The following is an 18,884-nucleotide window of genomic DNA, read 5'->3' on the forward strand; positions in this document are numbered from 1 at the left end:
CCTCTCACGGCATCTCTGCTTCTTCTCCATGAGCATCTTTACTTCTTAGGTCAAATGACCCTGAAGGCCCTTCCAGATTCTCTTGTTCTTGATGGATACTGGCCCTGAGAAACCCAGCTGGCACAGGGCAGACTGGGACAACCTCCAGGTACCCCAGAGGACGGACCCTTGTGGTCTTTCCCTGGGGAGGCCAGGGGCCAGGCCCTAAGCATGGCCCTGTGGCCTGGCCCTGGCCATGTTGAGTCCCAGACAAGGAAGGGGGGGGCATCACCCTCCTCCCCTCTCAGCATCTTCTCCTCCACACACACCATTCAGGGGCCAGCCCTTCATGTTCCATCTACCCCATCCTGCTCCAAGGACTGCATCCACACCTGGGCAGGGTTTGCCGGGTGGGGAGGTGGGGGCTGGGATCTCCATAGGGAATGCAAAGCTCTGTGACGCCCCACAGCTCCTCGACAAAGGGCTGTCAAGCCCCTGGCATCCGCAGAGGGGCTGGGGCACAGGGGGCAGTGAGCACACCCTCCTAGAGTGGTGTCTTTCCCATAGGTACCCCACGAGGGAGAAGTGTTAGAGAAATAGGCACAAAGGATGCTGTAGAAATAGCCATGACTAGACTGGGAGGTGTTGGGATGGGAAGTCAAAAGAAGGGGAGTCCCCCAACTTACCGCCCCAGCCTCCTGTCTCTTTCTTAGACAACCAGGTGGGGTGTCTCCCGGGCAGCTGAGATGTGGTGAGAAATTGAGGGATCATGAGGTGTCCCCAGGGGGAGGAAAGACACTGTATTGGGTTGAATGGTGTCCCTTAAAAAGATAATGCCATGTCCTAGCCTCCAGTCCCTATGACTATGAATTGATTTGGAGAAAAGTGTCCTAGCAGGTGTCATTAAGTTAAGGATCTTGAGATGAGATCCTCTTGAAGCCAGTGACTGGAGTCCTTGTGCAAATAAGAGAGAACACAGAGTGACACAGAGGAGAAGGCTGTGTGATTGGAGCCAGGCCACCGCAAGCCCAGAACCTCCCAGAGCCCCCAGAAGCTGAAAGAGACAAGGACTTGGGGTCGTATGGAAATTTCGAAAGGGTTGTGTCCCTGCAGACGCCTGGATCTGAGACTTCTAGCTTCCAGGACAGTGAGAGAGTACGTTTCTACAGTTTTAAGCCATTGCACCTGTGGTGATTTTTTTCAGTCACCCTAGGAGGCCAATGTCTGAACACAGTGGCCCAAAGGGAAGCTCTTCGAGAAGTTCCCGTGAACCATGAACTCTCCCTGAGCGGCCACTTCTTCTCCCATGGACTTGAGCCTCCTTCCAGCCCTGATGAGGCAAAGAGAGAGCTTTGTCAGACGCGCTGTCGGGCAGTGCTGGCCCCTCTCCCGGCCTCAGTTTTCTCATCTGCAAAGTGAAGCAGTGACCCCGGCCTGAAGACTCCATCACAGGGACCCAAGAGGAGGGACAGGACCTGGGAGCAAAGTGAGGGTTGGGTGCACCCGAGTCCCACTGTGATGTGCGGGTGCATGATTCCTGCTGTCTGACAAGGTCATTTGGACAAAGAGGACAGACCTTCTGGGCCCCTACAGGAGGAGCTGGCCAGCCCCCAAGGAATAAGCTCCTTTTTGGGAAAAGTACCTCTGACATGGGGTGCCAGGCACACCCAGGTGCCAGGGAGGGCAAGAGGGAGAAAGTCATATGGATGGGGAAGGAATGTCCTACAAAAAGGGGATTGTTGTAAAAGTGTCCCAAGGAGAACTGACATTTCTGAGAGACACCTTCCTTTCCCCCCTGCCCTCCCTCCATCCTCTAACCACTTGCAGATGAATCCCCTTTCACGGTCCATCTCTCCTTGCCACGAAGAGAGGCAGTGCCCAGCCCAGCATGGGGCAGGTCCACACGTTTACTGAGGCCCTTGAAAAGAAACAACAAAACCTGTGTTAAATTCACTCAGTGCTCCTAAGTTCACAGAGCACTTTCAAAAGTGTTCTGGGGTCACCGCGATAGCCCTGCAAGGAACGAGCTTTGGATCCCACTCTACAGATAAGAAACCGAGGGTCAGAGAGGACAACCAGCTGCTCAAGGCCGTCTTGACACAGGCTGCCTGACTCCTGGTGCTCTTTCCGTGTCATTTCAATGCCTTCTCTGACAAGTCCTCTGCCGCCTCCCTGGGAGATTCAGGTATCTCCCAATGGGTGTGGCCTCAAAATCCTCCAAGGTCTGCAGTTCCCAGTCTTGCTTTGCAGACCCTCCCTGGGACTGTAGCACCCTCCCCTCTGCTCCCAGCTTTGTACCTTGGCTCGGCTCCTTCTCCTGGGCTCGCATGCTCCTCCTAGAACATTCCCAGTCCTTCCCATGCTTCCTGTCCTTTTAGGCTGCACAGGGGGCCCAGACACTCTACAGAGTTCTCAAGTCCTGGTTCTAGTTCTAGCTCCAAAACCTTTGCTCCCTGTGTGACCTTGGGCACGTCAATCTTCCTCTCTGGGTCTCCGTTTCCTCCCATGTGAAGTTGGGGAGTTGAACCCAATACTCCATAAATTCTTCTCCATGTGGTCCAAAGCGCTCCCCACTCCCCCATCACCTGGCTCTGCCCTCCCTGTGTGCATCCACAGCTGCCCTCCTTGCTCCACATCCTTCTTCAGGGGGTCCTGTTTCACCATTCAGCTGGGCTTTAATCTTCCTGCAGCAGAGGCGGGGTGGGGGGAGCTGCTGCACCTGCTGACCAGGTGGTTGGTCAAGATGGGCTGATCAATTAATCTGAGCACCCTCCTTCTGGTTTCGGAAGCCCCTTAATCTTCCCCCTTCAGGTCCCAAGGTGCACACAGAGAAGCCTGTAGTGGGCAGAGGTGGCCCCTGTTCGCCTTGGCGGGGGATGCTGGTGGTGGGCTGTGTGACCACTCTGTGTGCGCCACAGCTTCTGCAAGAGTGGAGAGGGGAGGGGGTGAGACCAGCCCTAGACTTTGAAAGCGGGACACCCTGTTGTGCCTATTCTGCCTCAGAAGCCCATCACACAGGCATCAAAAGATGACATCAGAAAGCACATAGCGCCTTGCCTTGCCTTCCCCTTCAAAGGGCTTCACATCTCATATGTCATTTAATCCCCCAAACCCTTGGGAAGGCAAAGCCGGGATTATTAACAAGGGACTTGTCCAAGGCCACTCTGAATTCAGCAAAAGCTGGACTGGGACCCATTCCCCCTGTGCTGACCGTTCTTGTCAAGCTCTGGTTTGCACAGGCTGGCTGCCTGTTTGCGTGGCCACCTCACTTCCTTCCAAAAATTACCTCTGACAGGACAGGCTGATTAGACTGAGACACAGGCACATACACACACTGCTTTACAGCTACAAGGAAACCTCAGCAAGACGCCCCATAGCACCACTCAGGATCCATAAAAAGGGCCTTAGAGATAATTAACTCACAGCAAATGGGGAAACAGGTTCAGAAAGGGATAGAGACTTGTCTAAGGTCACAGACCTAAATGGAGGTTTCAGGACTCCTGGTCCTGTGCTCCTTCCACTGTGTCTGCACATTTAACAAACATGGCAAGGCAGGAAGCAGAAAGAACCCAGAAGGCCTGGGTGGGCAAAGAAGGACAACCTCCATCTCAGTCTGGAAGTTTTGTCCAAAGGGTGCATGTTCCAGAATTCCTCTGGGGGTGGGGTGGGAGCAGGCAGGAAATAGCAGCAACCTGCTCCTTCAGCACCTGGGAGCAGCCTCACAAGCTGGAGGGCTGTTTCTTTTTTGTCCCCTGTGTCCCTTCAACTCTTGTCGCTGTGTCCACTGAGTGGCAGGCGTCCAGGCCCAGCACCTTCCAGATCAGGGAAATGGAGTCCTGGGGAAAGGCAGAGGGTGGCAAACCTCCCCCGGGGCAAGGGCATTCCGGAGAGAGCCAGTGGAGCTGACGCCAAGGCCAAGAACAGCCCGGGGTGGGGAAAGGACGTGGTGGGGTGGGGCTGCGGGTACCCAGTTGTTTTTTTTCCTTTCCCGTGCTCCACCCGATGCATTCTTCTGAAGGGCAGGCTCCCAGACCTTGGCCCCCGGGAGTGGGGGTGGACGTGAAGCACGTGAAGGGGTCCAAGGGGTGGGAGGACCTATGCGCCCCTCGCGACTCCACCAGGCACCGCGCTTGGGTGGCATCTCCGGGCGGCGAATGGTGGGTGCCGCTCTGGAGGTCACGGAGTCAGGCGTCGGGGGCACGCGGTTGGGCGCTGGCAGGCGCCGGGAGGGGGTGCCTCCTGCCCTCGGCTCCTCCCCCGGGGCCGACGCGTCCCGCCCCGCCCTGCGCGGGCGGGCACCGGGGGCGGGACCCGCAGGGAGGCGCGCCGACCGGCCGGGCCAGGTGCAGCGCCCGCGTGTCTGAGGGCCGCCGCGGCCCCGGAGGAGTGTCCCGGTGTCCGGCCGGCCTGTGCCACGCCCCTGCGCCCCTCGCCGGCCTCCGGCGACCCTCGGAAGCCAGGTAACCGAGGGCGGGACTCCTGGCCGGCTCCGCGCGCGTCCTCCGCGGCTGGGGGTCCACGCGCACCCCGCCGTCCCCACGCTGCCCGCCGCCCGAGGGCCGCTCTCGGGAAGTTGGCGCCGGGACGGCCGCGCACCGGGCGGAGCGACCGGCACCCGTAGCCCCGCAAGCCCGGGTCCCGAGGTCCTGCCCCGCGGGGGGCCGGTGCGGAGCCTGGGCTGGCGCGCGGGGTCTCCGCCGACACCGGGGATGCTGGTCTTCTCGCTCGTCCCATTTCTCACTCCCCTGAGCGTTTGCGTCCCTCGTCCCCGCAGCCCCTTCACAGAGTCCTGCGCTGGGGACTGCGGAGTTGGCGATTTTGGGAGGGATGTTTACATTCGCGCCTCCTGCCGCCTCGGGCCAGATGCATGGAGGGAGAGGCGGCCTCGGCAGGAGGGGTGCGGGTGAGGGGGCGGCCTCTGTCAGGGCGGCCGTCTAGGCCCTGCTGCAGTGGGAAATCCCAGCTTCTGCCCTGTCTTTTGGCAGGCCGCCGCCCGGCTGGGCATCCTTGGGCGCCCCCAAATCCCAGCCCTGCGCAGGAGAGAACGTGGCTCTCCTGCAGCCCGTCAGGGGCCTGGACGGATCTGCTGGGTTGGGGTTAGACGGTGCCCCTGCCCACGCAGGACGGGAGAGAACAGACGAGGGAGGTTTGCCAGTCAGAGAACTAACATGGACACATCTCTGGTTTCACCCCCTTTCTCCCCCATAAACCAGTGAGGCAGTGGGTCTTATTCCATTGACAAATGAACAAAAAAGGGACTCAAAGAAGTTCAATAATTTGCTAGGAGAAAATGGTGTATCTGAACTTCAAGCCAGTCTCCTAGAACCAGATGGTTGGTTCTCCAGTTTTGCTGGGCCCCTGACTCAGCAGGGGTTCATTTCTTCTCCCCTCGACCCTTGAGGTTCTTCCCCTGGAAGGGGGAGGTCAGGAGAGGGTCCCACCAAGAAGAAAGAAAATCCGGTCCGGTAGCTCCTGGGGAGAGAACCAGCTCCTTGCCCAGCCACAGGACTGCAGAAGAGCAGGCACCTGTTGGGCTCACTGCCCTCGCGGTAGTGCCTGGGTCGCAGGAGGTACTCAGCAGACCAGAAGGAATGAACTTGAAGTGGCAGAGCTCCTTTAACAGCTGTTGGATCTCTGCCCTTGGTGGGGAGAGAGGGTCCTCTGAAAGGTAGGACCCAAAAGGTGCCTACTACTTCAGAGGGTCCTTGACCTCCTTACCCACTTGGCGCAGTTTGATGCTTTATAAATCGGCAGGCACATCCATAATGCCAATGTGCCTTTCCAGACAGGAAGGCTTTCCCTTTTCCCAGGTCTACTTCTTCTTCTTCTTCTTTTTTTTTTTTTTAAAAGATTGTATTTATTTGATAGAGAGAGACAAAGTGAGGAAGGGAACACAAGCAGCGTGAGTGGGAGAGGGAGAAGCCAGTTTCTGGCTGAGCAGGGAGCCCAATGCAGGGCTTGATCCCAGGACTCTGGGATCTGGACCTGAGCCAAAGGCAGGCGCTAATGACTGAGCCACCCAGGTGCCCCACCCCGGATCCACTTCCTGTGGCTCTCCACTTTCAGACCAGGGAGAAGCAGAGGGAGATGGGTTACATGCCCAGCTTGGCCCTGTCCTGGGAGGCAGGGGACCCTGTCCCATCTGCACCGGGGTCCTACCCAGCCATCCAGGAAATCTTATTGGGAGCTTGACTCTTCTCTGCCTCCTCTCCCTCCTTACCCTTTCATGGGGGGCAGCCATGGATTGAGGGCAGATAACTTGCTTTTCTGGGCCATGGTTTCCTCATCTGTCACATGGGGACAAAAGAGTGTGCATGACTTTATGAGTGAGTGGTCCAAAGGGCTCTGTGAGCTTCTGTGTATGAGCTCCCCATGTGGGCTGTCCATTCTGTCTGGGAAGTGACCACACACCCATCTTGGCCTCCCTCAGAGAGCTGGCCTTATCCTGAGCATACAGGAGGTTCACAGGAAGGGGTCACCGATCAAAAACAAGTCTCCACAGGAAGAGAAATTGCTAAAATTGGTGGAAAATGGGAGTTTTTAATCCTTCTCCCTAACCCCATGTAAGAAGAAAATACCTGGAGGCTCCAGGAGGAGGGACCAGAGGGGTATGAGAGCCCCTTGAGGTGCAGGTGGTCAGTGTCTGACTCATTCAAGGCCATGGTCAAGTGCGGAAAGCCCAGCAAGGGATGTTGGACTTTCCATGGCAGCACCCTGAAGACCTCTGAGGCCTTGCCAGGCAGTCCGTACCCCTGAACTCCTCTGGAGACCCAGATGTCTGCTTTGGCCTCAGGACAGACCAGGGTGCTCAGAGTTGGTCAGTTTTGTTCCCTGGCGGAGGCGAGTGAGAGCATAGCTGGGGTATAAGCCTTTGCGGCCCCCACCACTGCCCCCACCAGCTGTCCCTGCACACATGTAGTGCCCTGCCCAGCTTCCTACTGCCAGTGCCTGAGGCTTAACACGAACCCAGCAGAGGGAGAGCTTTAGACCCAGAATTTCTCAGCAGAAACAGCGTTTGAGGTCCTATCTCTGCTACCTCTTCCCAGCTCGATTTTCCATAGTATTTATCACGATCTAAAATCCTATTTTAGCCAGGTAACTGTCCCCTACCCCTCACTGTGGGGGTGATCCAGAACTGCCGTGGGAAGAATGTTCAGTTTACCTAGAGGGACAGCTCCTCAGCTGGGCAGATGGCCACCCACATAGGGTGATTTGAGAGAGCCAAGGAGAATTGCTTCCCTTAAAGCCCCCCTCCCCAAAAGAAGACTCACAAGGCTGCTCTCCAAAGGTAGTTGGTTCCTTTTGGTAGTGCTGAAAATAGTGCCTCTTCCAGGCAGCCTTTAAAAATTCCCTGGGACACTGGAAAACCAAGGGGGACCAAAGCTGGGCCCTTGGCAGCCCTGGGGGAAAGGAAGGAGCTCCAGACCACTGGGCCAGGGATGACAAACCAGGCTGAGAAGGTGTGACCAGATGTGTGCGCCAGGAAGAGTGAGGACACTATCCTACCCAAGGTCCTGGGGGAAGCTTGGGGCTCTGAGGCCGCCCTTGGGAATCTGATAAGAGTGGTTTCCTTGGAGGATGCAAGAACTACATAGGTGTAGGGACAAGCAGGACGGAGAACCTTGAGTGTGGGGTGGAGAGGAGGGCCAAGAATTGTCTACAATAGAAGCTAAAACTTTATGTGGTCAAAAAAAAAAAAATCCTAGGTGCACTAAGTAGCTTCAGCTCCCAACCCCCTCCCCCCCCACCTCCCCGCCCCCAGTCATTCATCCAGCTGTCATTTTTCAGGAAAGGAATTTTATCTGTGTTTTAAGGCAAAACTCTGGGGCCCTGTGGAGTCATCTGGAGGATAGATGGAAGAAGAAGATTTTCCAAGGAAGCTGGCAGGGGCATAGGTGGGAGGTGGGGTCCCTGGAGGCATTTCCTCCTCACACTCATGGGAAATGTAGCCCTGCCTTCTTTCCTGATTGCTTGGAGGGGGCGATGTTCGCATTTTTAATACTGGGAATAAGCATTCAGTAATTGTCAGCTGGTTGCCAGGCGCTACAACCCAGCGGGCCACACAGACAGGATGGAGAACCTGGGGGCCAGGGTGGTCAGCACCCCCACACAGAGGAAGCTGTTCTCGTATGGGCCCACCCAGTAGACAAGTGGGGACTTTGGCTGTTTCCCTGAGCCCTGCTCTTGACCCCCAAATGCTTTTCCATTGCCACTGTGGTTTGCCATATTAAGATTGGGAATGTCCCTGTGCCTTGGTGTTGGGGGAGACACCAGAAATTGTGCCTCTAAGGATGTATAGGAGTTTACCAGCTGCTTTGAAAAATTGGGGAGGAAGAGGACAGGGAGATGGAGGAAACAAAGGTAACACTTGCCTGAAGCAATGATTCTGTCCTGGTGACTCCTGGGTCCCAAGCCACCGTGGCTTCCCCCATCCTTTCTCCCCAGCTGCTCCCTATGTCGTCCCTTCTGCTGGAGCGGGTGAGGCCCCAGCCTGAGACATAGCTCATGCATTTTTGACCCCTGGCCTCCTCTTTATCACCGCCATCACGATGAGGCTGGTGGCTTTCAGCAACAGGGGATGGAATAGTACCCCTGTTGTGACATGAGGTGAGTCAGTCCTCCAGTGATGGGGTGCTCTGTCAGCTCTGACGCCTGGACCTGTGCCCTGGTGCTTGGCTTGCAGTTGGGAACACAGTGCTCGTTCCTTGGGGGCAAGGACAAGGGTGACTCGAGATAATATTTTGAAATTATGTAGATGGTAGTGAGAAGCCAGTAGGTACGAGAGAGACAATCAATTTTAGCATCTAGAAGAAAAGGCGGGGCCCCCCTAGCAGTGATCCAAGGTGTAATTCCTGCCCACGCTGTGCCCTCGAAAGTGAGGTTTGCTTTAGAGAGCTGTCCTCGCTCCTGGCCTTGAACCAGGCCATGGCCACCCCCAGCGTGCTCTGTGGGGATGTGAGTTGTGAACTCTGTCTAGGCGTCCAACGGGTGTTTTGCCTGGATGCACCACGGTCCTTGAGATGTTCTTCCCCTTTGATTATTCGGGTACCCCCTGGCCAGGCTGACCTGAGCGGGATGATTGGGGCCTGTCCAAGGGGTAGAGCCCAGCCATCTTGGGCTTCTCAATCCTGTGGTTCCGCATTCGGCAACTCTGCCAGCTTGCTACCAGTCTCTGAGCTGGTCACCGCATGCCTGGTAGCTGGAGGAGGCTGGTGGCCGGTGGGAACTGTATTCTAATCCTTGTACTAGTTTGTCACAGTGCAACTTCGGCCAGGTCGCTTCCTGGGCCTCAGTTTCCTCATCTGTAAAAGACAGCTTGGCTTAGATCAGGGTTTCTCACTTCAGCACTGCCCATGTCTGGGATGGTTCTTCTGGATAGTTCTTTGTTGTGGGGGCTGTCCCATGCATTGTGGAGTGCTCAGCAGCATCCTCGGCTTCTAACCACCGCCCCGGCCCCCGCCCCCCAGGGATGCCAGGAGCACCACCTCTCACTCCTTCTTGACAACCAAAGATGTCTCGAGATATTGCTAAATGTCCCCGGAGGCAGGATCATCCCTGGTTGAGAACCTCTGGGTTGAATGATCCTTGACGACCCCCCTCAGATTATCCTCAGGATGGCGGACACATTTGCCTTTTCTAGTCCCTGTTTTATAAATATGGCCTGTGTGTCAACAAGGAGCCCAGGGATAGGGGTCCAGGGTCTTGTAGGGTGGGACATGAGCTGGGAAGAAAAGGGAGGTTCTGGGCCTTTGCCTCTTGCTGAGCACCAAGGCCACGTCCGCTTTGCCTTCCAGACCTTGGGTTACATAAGAAGGTGGGGGGCGGGCAGGCCTGTGGCCGGCACATGCGCTAGGGTCAGCAGCCTTCCACCAGTGACTAATCATCCCCCTGAGCCCTAAGGACTCAGCTTCTCCTCCTACATGGGCCCTTCTCCCCTCTCTCTCTGCCTGTCCCTGGGGAGGATACAGGAAGTGAATCAGCCCACCCGCCAAGCAGAGGGGGAGGGGTAGAGCCCACTGGTGTTGGACACAAGGGCCATGCAGCCTGCACGGACTGGACCCAGCCCTGGTTTGGTCTTGTTTATTCCTCCCAAGTGAGCTGTTTATTAACTCTGTCCACAGAAGTCCCTTCTGACCTCACTGCTTGATGGAAGGATGAAGTGGTCTCTTCTCCAGAGATGGGAGGGGTTTTTCCACGGGTGCTGGAAGTAAATCGCTGTTCTGGGGATGACAGGCTGTGAGATTTGGGATAATGTTAACCAAAATGATTGGTTTGGGTTTTACTTTCTGTTTCTTTTAAAACTTTTTTACTGGGTTTACTTGCTACAGAACATTGATTTCAGGTGTACACCATGATGATTTGACGTCCATATACCCTTCGAGGGGTTCACCACGGTAAATCTGGTTACTGCCTGTCCCCATCCCAAGTTGACTTTTAGGCTCTACTTTTGACCACTTCCAAGTCTGCACAACATACCACTGACTCTGGTCACCATGCTGTACATCACATCCCCATGGCCTCTTCATTTTGTGATTAGAAGTGACCCCTCTTCACCCCCTTTTTTTATCATCTGCCTTGAAGGCCTATAGATGGCTGTCAGCGGCGGGGCTAGGAGCAGTCAGTTAAATAGACGCAGTCCCTGCCTGCCAAGGCCTTTAGGCCTTCAGTCCCTGCGGACGAAGATTCAGTCTGTAACTGTCTTTACTAATGTGCCCTGTAGACTCAGTGTAGACACAAACAGAACTCTGTACTCGTTAAACACGAACTCCCCATCTCCTCCAACTGCCAGCCCCTGGTGATTACCATTCTTCTTTCCGTCTCCACGAATCTGATCATCCCGGGTACCCTGTAGGAGCGGGATCGGGGGACACGCAGACTCCTGCGTCTGGTTCGTTTCACTGAGCACCCTGTCATAAGGCTCATTTGTGTTAAGGGGCATCTGATTTTCTTTCCTTTTTAAACAATTTTTAAAGACGTATTTATTTTAAAGAGAGAGAATGAGAGAGCGAGAGAGAGCGGGGAGGAGGGAGAGAGAGAAAATCTCAAGCAGTCTCCCTACTGGGCATCCAGCACAGCCCCGGGACCCGATCTCACAACCCTGGGAGCAGGGCTTGAGCCCAAAGGGGAGTCAGAAGCTGAACCTACTGTGCCCCCTAGGAGCCCCGGATTTTCTCTCCTTTTGAGGACTGATTAGTGTCCACTGTATGGAGGCACTGCGTGTTCTCTACCCATTCATCTGTGGACAGCCCTCTGGCTTGCTTCGACCTTTTGGCTGTCTTCAGTCATGCTGCTGTGAACACGGGCGTGCAGGTATCTGTGTGAGTCCCTGCTTTCAGTTCTTTGGTGGGTATATCCCCAGAAGCAGAACTGCTGGATGATATGGAAATTGTGTTTAACTTTTTGAGGGATCACTGTGCTGTTGAGGAAGAAGTGTTAGAATTAGGCTTTGAGGATAAACACGAGCTAAACTAACCTAGCTAACCAAGCATCTTGGTAAGGGGAAGGCAGGGGAGGGGAAAGCCTAAACTGCGCCATGAAACCCAGTGGTGTGTGTGCTCTGGGCTGAAGCAGGGTGTGGCAGGCGAGGAGGCCAAGGAGAGGGTAGAGGAGGAAGGGTCTGGGACCAGGCTGGGGAGCCTGGGCTCTGAGAAGCATGGAAGGGTTGTTTGGTTTTAAAGATTTGATTTGTTTATTTGAGAGAGCATGCGAGAGAGAGGCGGGGGTTGGGGGAAAGGGGGGGATCTGAAGCAGGCTCTGTGCTGAGCACATAGCCCATGGCGGGGCTCAATACCACAACCGGGAGATCGTGACCTGAGCCAAAACCCAGAGCTGGGTGCTTTACCAACTGAGCCCCACAGGTGCCTCCTCGGACAGGGTTTGTAATCGGGAAGTGACACAGGCCGCTGGTGTCTTAGAAGGATGTCACAGGGGTGTTGTCACACCTGGGAGGGAAAGAGGCTTAAGGCAAACAAAACTGGGTAACACTTGAAGCCACACTGTTGGAGCATGTGGAGGGTTCAGGCATGAGGGTGGGCACGCTGCCCAGAGGCGCCTGGGTTTGTGCCTTGGCGGCGGGATGACTGGTGGTGCCCCTGCTGGGTTGGCTTACAGGGGAAGTGGCTGGTCTGACAAGATGATGGAGGAGGAAGCCCGGGCTGGATGGCTTGAAGGGTGTCTTGGAACCTCTTGGGTGGAGATGAGGGTATGTGGGGTGGGCAGAGCTGTGGTACCAGGAGAGGAGCGAGCTGGTCAGGGGCCAGGGGAAGGACTGCCATAGGATGGCACAGAGGACTCAGCAGAGTTGGAAGCCAGGAAACGGAGCGGCCTCTTCCTGGGACAGGAATCCAATCCTGTCTACTTTTATCAGTCCAGACAATCAATCTCTGTGCTTAAGGCTGGGCACTGGGGGTGGGAGATACAGAGATAAACATGAGCCAGTGACTTCAGTTCATTTATTCATCCTGTAAAGCTTAGAAAATGGAATGTGGCCGATACCTTTGCTCAGTTAAATATTTAATCACAGTGGGGATAGGTGATAATGGAGCATGTTTTAAAAGTGTGTCATTTAGTCTACAGCTGGGTTTCTCACCTCAGCACCACTGACATTTTGGACCAGAGAATTCTTGTTCATGGGGTCTGCTGTGTGCCTTTGGCCACACCCCTGGCCTCTATACGCCTTAGATGCCAGGAGCTCTACACACACCCCAACCCATTCGTAGCAACCAAAAATGTCTTCAAAACATTGCCAAATGTCCCCTGGGGGGGGACGACGACAAAAATCACCTTTAGTTGACATCCTTTGGTCTGGAGGCCAGGAAAGGCTTCTTGAAGGAATGTTAATCTGAGTTCTAGAAGATACATAAGAATTATTAATTAATATAATTAATATAAGATAGTATAATTAATATAATATAATATAATTAATTAATTAATTATCTTGATTAATTAAGAATTAATCAAGATAAAGCAGGAACAGGTGTGGGGAGCAGAGGGGAGAGTATTCAAGGCACAGGTGACAGTGTGTGCAAAGGCCCTGTGGTGGGAAAGAGCTTGAAGGGAAACCGGTGAGGGGAGCCTTGGTGGAGGTGGGGAGAGTGGCTGGCTTCTAGGAATACTTGGGAGGGAGCACGGGCAAGGCAGCCTCTCTGACGTGGAGGACGGAACTGGCCGGAAGCTGATGAGTGACACTTGGGCATGTTGGGTTGGAGACCCCTGGAGACTTACTTCCATGTGGAGCCCTGAGGTCAGTCAAGAGGTCTGGCGGGAACTAACACATTTGGGAGTTACCTGCAAACCGATGAAGAGTGAAGACTCGGGGTGGCGTGTGGACCAAGAAGAGAAAAGAGGAGGACCTGGAGGAGAGTTCCACCATTTAGAGACAGGGGAAGACTGCCCAGAGAGGGAGCACAGAAACCGGTAAGGCTTGGTGCTCCGGAAACCGGGGGAGGCGTGTTCAAGGAGGAGGGCGTGGCCGCCGTGAAGTGGGTGGGGCCAAAGCGAGGACTGGCAAGCAGCCCCTGGAGGCAGGAGACCTAAAATCCGGGAGGCCAGTTCCCCTGGTGCAGCTCAGGCAGGTCGGAGGCCGCTGAGGAGTAAGGCAGGACGGAAGGGAGACGGCAGGCAGACAGTTTCGCCAGAAGCCTGTCTGTAGAGGTGAGAAGAGACTGCGGAAGCCAGAAAGGGACGTTTGCTCATTTAATCTGCTTGTTACCCTGCCTTTTGTCTTGGAAAATAAATGTACATGGATCAGAATTTTAAAAATTGCAAAGATTTCACTGTGAAAAGTCTCCATCTCCTGTCTCGCTCGGCCTCCTAGTGTTCTCCCTTCTTGAAAGCAACTTTCCCAGTTTCGCAAGCACTTTATTTCTTGCGTGAATTAAAACATACGTGGAGAGTAGTTCTCCCAAAGTGTTAGTACACTGTGTGTTCTTTTCTGCCCCTCATTGGTTCTTTTCCCACTTAGCTGTCTTGGGATGCTTCCAAATCAGTACGTGAAGTACTTCTTCATTCTTGTTTCCGGCTATAGAATGTTGTACTGTATGGATGTCACACCATTCATTTGAGGAATCTCCTGGTTTTTGGACATACAAACAATGTCCCACTGAATCACCTTGTGCTTTAGTCAGTTGGCAGTGCTGGTGGTTACCCGTGGGATAAAATCTCAGAAGTGGAATTGAAGGGCCAGAAAGTGTGTGCCTTTGTATTTTGAAAGACATTAGCAAATTGCTCTCCATAGAATTTTTAGGAATGTATACTGCCAGCAGCAATGTACAAGCATGCTTGTTTCCCACGCCCTCTGACATGAAATGTTACCAAACTTGCTGATATTTGCCAATCTGAAGACAAATAGTTGCTCAATAGAGTTTTGATTTGCATTTCTTGGGCTACCAATAAGGGTGAACATGTTTTCACACACATGAGAGCCACTTGTGTTTTCTGTGAACTGTCTCTTCATATGTTCTGCCTACTTTAAAAAAAAAAGGATTTATTTATTAATTTTGAGGCGGGGTGGAGAGCAAAGCACAGGGAGAAGGAGAGAGAATATGAAGCAGACTCTGTGCTGAGCATCTAGTCCAACATGGGGCTCAGTTCCATGACCCCAAGATCATGACCTGAGCCAAAACCAAGAGTCAGACACCCGACCAAGTGCACCACCTAGGTGCCCCTGTTTTGCTTACTTTCTATCAGGTCTTTGGTCTAGAATATCACTTACAAGTGTTTCCCCCACAGTTGATCAAATTTTTTGTTGTTGCTGCTCTTTTTTTTTTTTTTTTTTTTTTTTTAAGAATTACGGATGCTGGGACGCCTGGGTGGCTCAGCTGGTTAAGCAGCTGCCTTTGGCTCAGGTCATGATCCCAGCATCCTGGGATCGAGTCCCACATCGGGCTCCTTGCTCATCCAGGAGCCTGCTTCTCCCTATGCCTCCGCCTGCCATTCTGTCTGCCTGTGCTCGCTCTCTCTCCCTCTCTCTCTCTCTGACAAATAAATAAATAAAAAATCTTAAAAAAAAAAAAAAAGAATTACGGATGCTGACAGACAGAGTCACCCAAGTGGCAGGTCCCTGGCATGGAGGTCCCTGAGGAAGCACTGGGGTGGGTTCCAGATTGGGAAACTCCTCTCTGCTGTGTAACAGGCAGAGGAAGGGAGGAGGCTGCCGGGCAGATGGTTGAATTAGTCCAGGGATGGGGCTGTGTTGATGAGGCATCAGAAGATTAGAGGACAGGAGAATGATGGCATTAGCAAGAGAGCCGTTGGATTAGCAAGTTCTAGAAACTGAGTCTGATAAGGGGAAGAGTGGATGGTGTGGTGTGCTTTCTTAGGCTCTGTGTTTGTCTCTTGGGCACTGTTAAGTTGTGGGGCCAGACTAAAGGCTGCCGTTGCTTAGATCTTGCCTGTGATATGGAGTCTTTCTTATCTCGCTCTGACATGCCACTCTAACATCTCCCGCCCCGAACCACCCAGCCCCAACTACCAGCCAACTATGGATGACCCCTGTACCCTGAAGCCCACCTGAACTGTTCAAACTAGACAACCCGAAGCCAGTCACCCTGCCGGCTTCGCCTTCCCCTCCTTCCTCTGCTTCCTGACCAGCACTTGTGCTTCTCCACATGGCCACGTGTGGCTTCTCCACGTGTGGCATAGCTTGCCCCCCTCAGGAAATGTAAGTAAGGAAAATCTTCTTTCAATCTCAGGGAGGCTCTAGGATGCCACTGTGGGTGGTTAAATAAGTAGGCTCTCAGGGCGGGCTTCCTGGAGGAGGTTGCCTGGAGATGAGGCGAGGCCTTGCAGTGGGATGGCAGAAGCATTGGTTGGGAGGCACAAGGGGGTGTCTGTGGAGAAGGGTGGGCAGCTCAGAACCGTCAGAACCAAGGCTGGAGGGAAAGATAGGAGAAGAGGCAGATCCGACCACGTAGAAGACCTGACCACAGAGAAGCAGCAGAAGCGATAGGGTCCACAATGCAGGGCAGGGCCTGTGGGTACAATTTAAAAATTCCGTTTTTTAATTCCTAGGAATAATTTCATTTTGTGTTAACGCCCTACGGGGGTTCAGGGTGGGGCTACTTATGATGAAAGATCTAAACAGGGCCTGGTGGTCCACCCCAACTCTTTTTTTTTTTTTTTAAAGATTTCATTTATTTACTTGACAGATAGAGATCACAAGTAGGCAGAGAGGCAGGCAGAGAGAGAGAGGAGAAAGAAGGCTCCTGGCAGAGCAGAGAGCCGGATGTGGGGCTCGATCCCAGGACCCTGGGATCCTGACCCGAGCCGAAGGCAGAGGCTTTAACCCACTGAGCCCCTCCACCCCAACTCTTGACAAGATAGCAGACTCCCCTGCCCCGTTCCCTTTTTGGATGCTACATTAACAGCACCCATCCCTGAACGACCTCAGCTCTCCGCCTTCCCTCCCTCAACGTGCTACCATCAGCACCCCCACATGGCACCCCACACCCACCTTTCTGCCGCTACACGGCAGCCATGTTTCCCCTCCAGTCTCAGGGGAACTTCCACCATCCTGGTGGTTTCTGCCTCCTCCATGAACACTCCGCTCCCAGAGCCTCTCTCCCTCAGGATCAGCTGCCACACTGGCCAACTGGTTCTCAGCTTCATGGCATTTGAAGAACAAACAGCTTCGGAAACATGGCGGACAGAGTAATAGCTGGGGAGTGGCGGGCTGCAGCCTTGTTCACTGGGGGCCCTGACCCACACTGCCGCAAGTCACACAGAGCCTTTTTTGGGGGCTGAGGGGTGGGGGGGTGAAGTTGCCTCTTGTAATAATGTGGGTCCAGATCCCCGTCCTGTGTGCTGTACGTCAGTGAGTCCAAAGGAAGTTCGTGAACGCGTGCACACAGTTGGCGATTACTCATGCTACCTCTCGATTTCTTTCTTGTTGCCTAGAGCTGTTATTTACCTTCCGGAGGGTGGAATTTGTGGGGAAGGAATCTCACATTCATCAGGCACCCTTCTAGTTCTGATGAACTCTGAACTGGGCCATGAGCTGTGGGGCTTAGAATCGTGTCCTATTTGCTCCCCCCCCCCCACCCCACGGAAAGGTACCATGTGATGATTCACCAACACGCTCTGTGGGCCCACCCGCCAGTGCAGAGAATAAAGGGAAGCCATGCTGTGCTTGGCCAATCAGACTTCTAGAAAGAGGAAGAGCTTGAGCAGGCAGCTGGTATGGAAGAGGTGGCAGAGGGGAAGGGTGCGGGCAAGAGGTCTGGCAAGGAGGCCCCCACATTTCTGGCAGTCCACAGGCCAGCCATCCATGAGGGGAGGTTGAGGGTCAGGATTCCGGGGTAACAGGAGGATGGTGATGGATAACAGGAGGATGGGGGCAGCAGGGTATCCACAGGATACCCTGTGGGACTCCCCACAGGGTCTGTCAGTGTTGGGAGGGGGCGGGTTGTGCATGTTGAACCCTCTCGGCTTTCAGGGGAGCCCTGGGGACCCTGGAGCTAGATGGGATGGGGATGGGACTCAGTGACCTTGCACTTCTGTGAGTCCGGTGAGGGTTTTTGCCTCCTGAAGGATTCTAAGGTTGCCCCCAGGGCAGGAAACAAGTGTTTCCCCAGATCCCGCTTGGGCTCGGGCTTGGGCTTGCCGGAGATCTTTTGGAAAGCGGAGGAGAGGATCTGCAGCTGGGAGAATAGAGGGAGGGAGCCACCGAGGGGGGCAGAGTGTCGGTTTCTGATACGTGGGATGCCGGTAGTTTATATCTTGGATGTTTTTGGTGCATATCCTCTCTAGAACCTGACTGATGGTTTAAAAAAAAATGTAAGTGATAAAAAAAGGAAATTGTGTGAAGGAGGATGAAACACTTGGCTTAACCACGAGGCTGGAGAGAGGATGTGGGAGGGAGAAAGTGACAGCCCTGCTGCTCTCCTCCTTCCTTCGCCTTCCCTCCTTCCCTCCTTCCCCTAGTTCATTTTGGCTTAATCTTCACTGCTCTCCGGGGACAGTTCCTCTGACAACAGACACTTGAATGCTGGAATGGTTCTTAACAAGGCTAGGGCTTCTGGACTTTCCCCAGGCCCAGCTTGCTGTGTGATCCCAAGTAAGTGGCCCAGCGTCTCTGGGTCCAGTTTTCATGCCCGGTGTCTCACCTGGAGTCCTGGAGCAGAGGAGTTTTGCCTTTTAGGTGCCTTGGCTTGCCAACCTCAAGATTTCCTTAAAAGTCTGAAAAGAGCAGAACGGGGGTCCGAGGAAGTGAACTCTCCAGAGTTTGGTGGGGGGAGCTGTCGAGCTGGCCCACCTGGGTATGCCAAGGGCAAGCACCCACCCTTCATTGTCCCAAGGCCTCGGATTTGACTTTCAAATGGAAAGCACATCTCCAGATAAGGTGGGCTTTGTGCCGCTAAAGCCTGCTTTGTTCAGGCTCCGGTGCTGGTGTGAGGAGGAGGCTGAGGGCTCTGTGGGTGACGTGGCTCCTGGAGCTGGGGTGGGGGGGTGGAGGGGTAGGAGGCAAAATGCTTCATGCACCTGGGCGCATGGCCGGTCCTGCCTCCAGCTCCCCTCCCTGAGCGCCTGCTGCTGCGGGCAGGTGCACCCCGTCCCCTGTCCTCATGCTGGGGTGAGAAACGAGGCACAGACAGGTCATGCAGCTCGGTTAGAGTCCCTTGGGCCTCCCAGGGACGGCTCAGTCATGCGTGAGCCAGGTCTTTGGGCTTCCCTGCCCAAGTTGTCTTCCCACCTGTTGATTCTCTGCTCCAATTTATCCCCCTGGAACGCCAACCGTGGCCAGTGATTGTGGAAGTGAATTCACTCCCACTCAGGGAGGAAGAGTGGGGCCTCTGTGGGGAAAGTGAGAGGAAAAAGATTTCCTCTAATAATGTCAGCTCAGCCCTGTGACCCCTCCCCTGTCCCCAGGGTTCCGGAATGCACCTGAGGCCCTTCCTTCAAGACCC

General features: G+C 54.3%; 1 protein-coding gene across 3 annotated transcripts in view; it reads left to right on the forward strand.

Moving 5' to 3' along the window:
- The first annotated feature begins 4,266 nt into the window (after window positions 1–4,266).
- The window catches only part of PAQR5 (progestin and adipoQ receptor family member 5), a 72,849-nt gene continuing 58,231 nt past the window's right edge, over window positions 4,267–18,884 (forward strand). The window contains exon 1 of one of the 3 annotated variants that reach the window (XM_047738439.1): window positions 4,267–4,439. Coding sequence is in view for 1 of the 3 variants with exons in the window: in XM_047738435.1 (XP_047594391.1) it covers window positions 18,296–18,319 (24 nt within the window). In the remaining 2 variants the exon portion in view is untranslated. Of the gene's footprint in view, window positions 4,440–18,233; window positions 18,320–18,884 lie in introns of those variants that run through there. The other 2 variants (XR_007128838.1, XM_047738435.1) reach the window with 2 other exon arrangements.

Source organism: Lutra lutra, chromosome 7, assembly GCF_902655055.1.
Source record: "Lutra lutra chromosome 7, mLutLut1.2, whole genome shotgun sequence".
In the NCBI taxonomy this organism is placed as follows: domain Eukaryota; kingdom Metazoa; phylum Chordata; class Mammalia; order Carnivora; family Mustelidae; genus Lutra; species Lutra lutra.